The sequence below is a fragment of the Nerophis ophidion genome, linkage group LG12 (assembly GCF_033978795.1).
Source record: "Nerophis ophidion isolate RoL-2023_Sa linkage group LG12, RoL_Noph_v1.0, whole genome shotgun sequence".
Lineage (NCBI taxonomy): Eukaryota > Metazoa > Chordata > Actinopteri > Syngnathiformes > Syngnathidae > Nerophis > Nerophis ophidion.
Window position 1 is genome coordinate 20,500,675 of NC_084622.1, and position 4,195 is coordinate 20,504,869.

General features: G+C 42.7%; 1 protein-coding gene across 1 annotated transcript; it reads right to left on the reverse strand.

Moving 5' to 3' along the window:
• Positions 1 to 1,022: 1,022 nt before the first annotated feature.
• steep1 (STING1 ER exit protein 1) lies at positions 1,023 to 1,942 on the reverse strand. The gene has a single exon (XM_061917053.1). The coding sequence runs from the start codon at positions 1,783 to 1,785 to the stop codon at positions 1,108 to 1,110; it is 678 nt and encodes a 225-aa protein (XP_061773037.1). The 5' UTR covers positions 1,786 to 1,942; the 3' UTR covers positions 1,023 to 1,107.
• Positions 1,943 to 4,195: the final 2,253 nt, after the last annotated feature.

Sequence of the window (4,195 nt, forward strand, 5' to 3'; positions counted from 1 at the left end):
GCGGTAGAAATGGATGGATGGATGGATGGATAAAATTGTTATTCTAAAGTTAACCAATAATAAATATAATACTTCTTACCGTTAATGCAAGATCTTGAACAGGTGCGGTAGAAAGTGGCTGGTTGGATTAAAATTTGAACTTTATCTTTAACACTGTGATTACCAGCGGAATTTTTCATTACTTATCATGTTAAGCAATGTCAGCTAAGATTTATCTGAGAGCCAGATGCAGTCATCAAAAGAGCCACATCTGGCTCCCGAACCATAGGTTCCCTACCCCTGATCTAAATGCTTCTACTGAACCCTGTCCCACCGTGCTCCCCCCACACACACAATATTACACTGTTGATTTTTTTTATGCTTCCATATTAATCAACACACAAAAAAGGCTTTAAAAAAGAGTTTATTTAGCTTTTAGTAAGAATTAATAATGCAAACCAAAAAATTATAATAATTGTGAGTCCTTTTGCTCTACTTCAGGGGTCGGGAACCTTTTTGGTTGAGAGAGCCATGAAAGCCAAATATTGCAAAATGTATTTCCGTGAGAGCCATTTAATATTTTTTAACACTGAATACAATTAAATGCGTGCATTTTTAAGTAAGACCATCATTTTTAGAGTATAATAAGTCCCATATTTTTTTTTTTAATAAAATTGTTATTCTAAAGTTAACAAATAATAAATATAATACTTCTTACCATTAATGCAACATCTTGAACAGGTGCGGTAGAAAACGGCTGGTTGGATTAAAATGGATGAGAATGTTTTATAATTTGAACTTTATCTTTAACACTGTGATTACCAGCGGAATTTTTCACGACTTATCATGTTAAGCAATGTCAGCCAAGATTTATCTGAGAGCCAGATGCAGTCATCAAAAGAGCCACATCTGGTTCTAGAGCCATAGGTTCCCTACCCCTGATCTAAATGCTTCTACTAACCTCTGTCCCACCGTGCTCCCCCCACACACACAATATTACACTGTTGATTTTTTTAGGCTTCCATATTAATCAACACACAAAAAAGGCTTTAAAAATAGTTTATTTAGCTTTTAGTAAGAAGTAACAATGCAAACCAAAAAATAATAATAATTGTGAGTCCTTTAGCTCTACTTGAACTGATTGTCAATGAGGGTGCCCTTCATCTTGGCCCTCTTGGCCTCCAGCTCAGCCAGCTCCTGCAGCCTCCTCTTGCTCATGCCTTTCCTCTCCAGCTGCTTCTCGATCACTTTGGCGTTCTGGGCGTAGGAGTCGGCCACCTCCCTGGCCTCGATCTCCTCCTCCTCCTCGTCGATGGTGGACACGGTGACGGAGCTGAACTTGCCCATGTCTTTGGTCCTCTTGGTCATCATCACGCGGACCTTCTTCGGGGCTTCGGGCTGCTTCTGGCTGTAGACGCTGGTGTTGCCGAAGCCCTGTCCGAACTTCACCACCGCGCCGTCCACCACGAAGGTGGCCTGGGCGTTCTTCTCCAGGTGCTGGTAGAAGAGCAGCAGGCCGCATTTGCCGCACTTTTTGCGGTACTGCCGCTCGATGCCCTCGGCTCGTCTGATGTAGGTGTTCTCGTCCTGGTCCACGTTGCAGAACTTGTGGGCGTGTTTACCGCCGTCGATCACCCGGGCGCCGTCGCGGGGTCTCATGGGCAACTTCTCCAGCTGGCAGTCCAGCACCAACACCATCTGGCCGCACAGGCAGTAGTAAACATGGAGGGGCTTCTCTCCGTCGTCGTACTCTTCTCGGTCTCGGGTGTCCGAGCACACCACGCTTCTGGACACAACTTTCGGCATCTTCGACGAATACTTTCACTTTATGTTTTAATGCAACGATAAGTTTGATTTATTTAGCGCTGAATCCGAGCCGCCATGGCCTGATACTGAAAGTGTGTAAACACATTAGCGACGTCGGGCTCACTTCCGGTGTCCGTCACTGTAATGTTTCCCACCTGGAACAAAACAATTACATTCGATTGTTCCGCCGAGGATTGATTGATTAATTGAAACTTCTTATTAGTAGGATAGTAAGTAGTAGGGGTGTGGGAAAAATCGATTCGAATACGAATTGAATACGTTATGTGATTCAGAATCAATTCTCATTTTTTTTTAAATCGATTTAACATTTTTTTTTTATCAATCCAACAAAACAATACACAGCAATACCATAACGATGCAATCCGATTCCAAAAGCACACCTGACCCAGCAACACTCAGAACTGCGATAAGCAGAGCAATTGAGAGGAGACAAGAAACACCACACAGAACAAACCAAAAGTAGTGAAACACAATTGAATATTATCAACAACAGTATTAATATTAGTTATAATTTCAGCATAGCAGTGATTAAAAATCCCTCATTGACATTATCATTAGACATCTTCCATCTACTTCCACTTATCCGAGGTCGGGTCGCGGGGGCAACAGCCTAAGCAGGGAAACCCAGACTTCCCTCTCCCCAGCCACTTCGTCTTGCTCTTCCCGGGGGATCCCGAGGCGTACCCAGGCTAGCCGGGAGACATAGTCTTCCCAACGTGTCCTGGGTCTTCCCTGTGGCCTCCTACCGGTTGGGCGTGCCCTAAACACCTCCCTAGGGAGGCGTTCGGGTGTTATCCTGACCAGATGCCCGAACCACCTCATCCGGCTCCTCTCGATGTGGAGGAGCAGCGGCTTTACATTGAGTTCCTCCCGGATGGCAGAGCTTCTCACCCTATCTCTAAGGGAGAGCCCCGCCACACGGCGGAGGAAACTCATTTTGGCCGCGTGTACCCATGATCTTATCCTTTCGGTCATGACCCAAAGCTCATGACCATAGGTGAGGATGGGAACGTAGATCAACCGGTAAATTGAGAGCTTTGCCTTCCGGCTCAGCTCCTTCTTCACCACAACGGATCGGTACAACGTCCGCATTACTGAAGACGCCGCACCGATCCGCCTGTCGATCTCACGATCCACTCTTCCCCCACTCGTGAACAAGACTCCTAGGTACTTGAACTCCTCCACTTGGGGCAGGGTCTCCTCCCCAACCCGGAGATGGCACTCCACCCTTTTCCGGGCGAGAACCATGGACTCGGACTTGGAGGTGCTGATTCTCATTCCGGTCGCTTCACACTCGGCTGAGAACCGATCCAGTGAGAGCTGAAGATCCCGGTCAGATGAAGCCATCAGGACCACATCATCCGCAAAAAGCAGAGACCTAATCCTGCGGTTACCAAACCGGAACCCCTCAACGCCTTGACTGCGCCTAGAAATTCTGTCCATAAAAGTTATGAATAGAATTGATTTAAAATGGTTTTATTTTTTTTTATCAATCCAACAAAACAATACACAGCAATACCATAACAATGCAATCCAATTCCAAAACCAAACCTGACCCAGCGACACTCAGAACTGCAATAAACAGAGCAATTGAGAGGAGACACAAACACGACACAGAACAAACCAAAGGTAGTGAAACAAAAATTAATATTATCAACAATACTCAATAGTACTATTGTGGCTTTCAAAGCTCAAAACCACATGCTGCCTGGGTGTTTACAAGTGAGATTTAAACCCAGAGAGAATCCCTATGACCTCAGAGGTTCAGCTTTCTTTCAGAAAGCAAAAATAAGAACAAGCTTAAAAAGTAGATGTGTTTCTGTTAGAGGAGTTCAACTGTGGAACAGCTTGGATGATTCCTTGAAATGTTCCAGTCCCATTCACACATTTAAAAAACACTTTAAGACCAATGTCTTGAAAAAATATATCACTCTTGAATCAACATTGTAGTTAATACTATGATTAATGTTGATTAAAAATTAAACAAGAGATATAAATAATAATAGAAGTACAATTGTTTGTATATATTGTGTATATATAATTAGTGCAAAGGTTTAATATGTACACAGGGATATTTCACATGCCTGTACTGTGTAGAAAATTGAACTACGTTCATGTTGTTTATAATGTTGTTTATAATGTGTATTTATAATAAGTTGTGCAAAGGACATTTTATAATTTTTGGAAGTTTATTTTGTACTTGAAATTGTTTATAGGGTTAGGCGAAATTAGTGTTTAAATTCAGCCTAAACCCTTTTGGTCTGCAACATTTTTTATTTTCAATCTATGAATGTATAACTTTTTATTTTCAATCTATGAATGTACAACTCTTTGTTTGCTTTGTTGACCATTGACCGAAGAACAATAAACAAGACAAACAACAGTATCA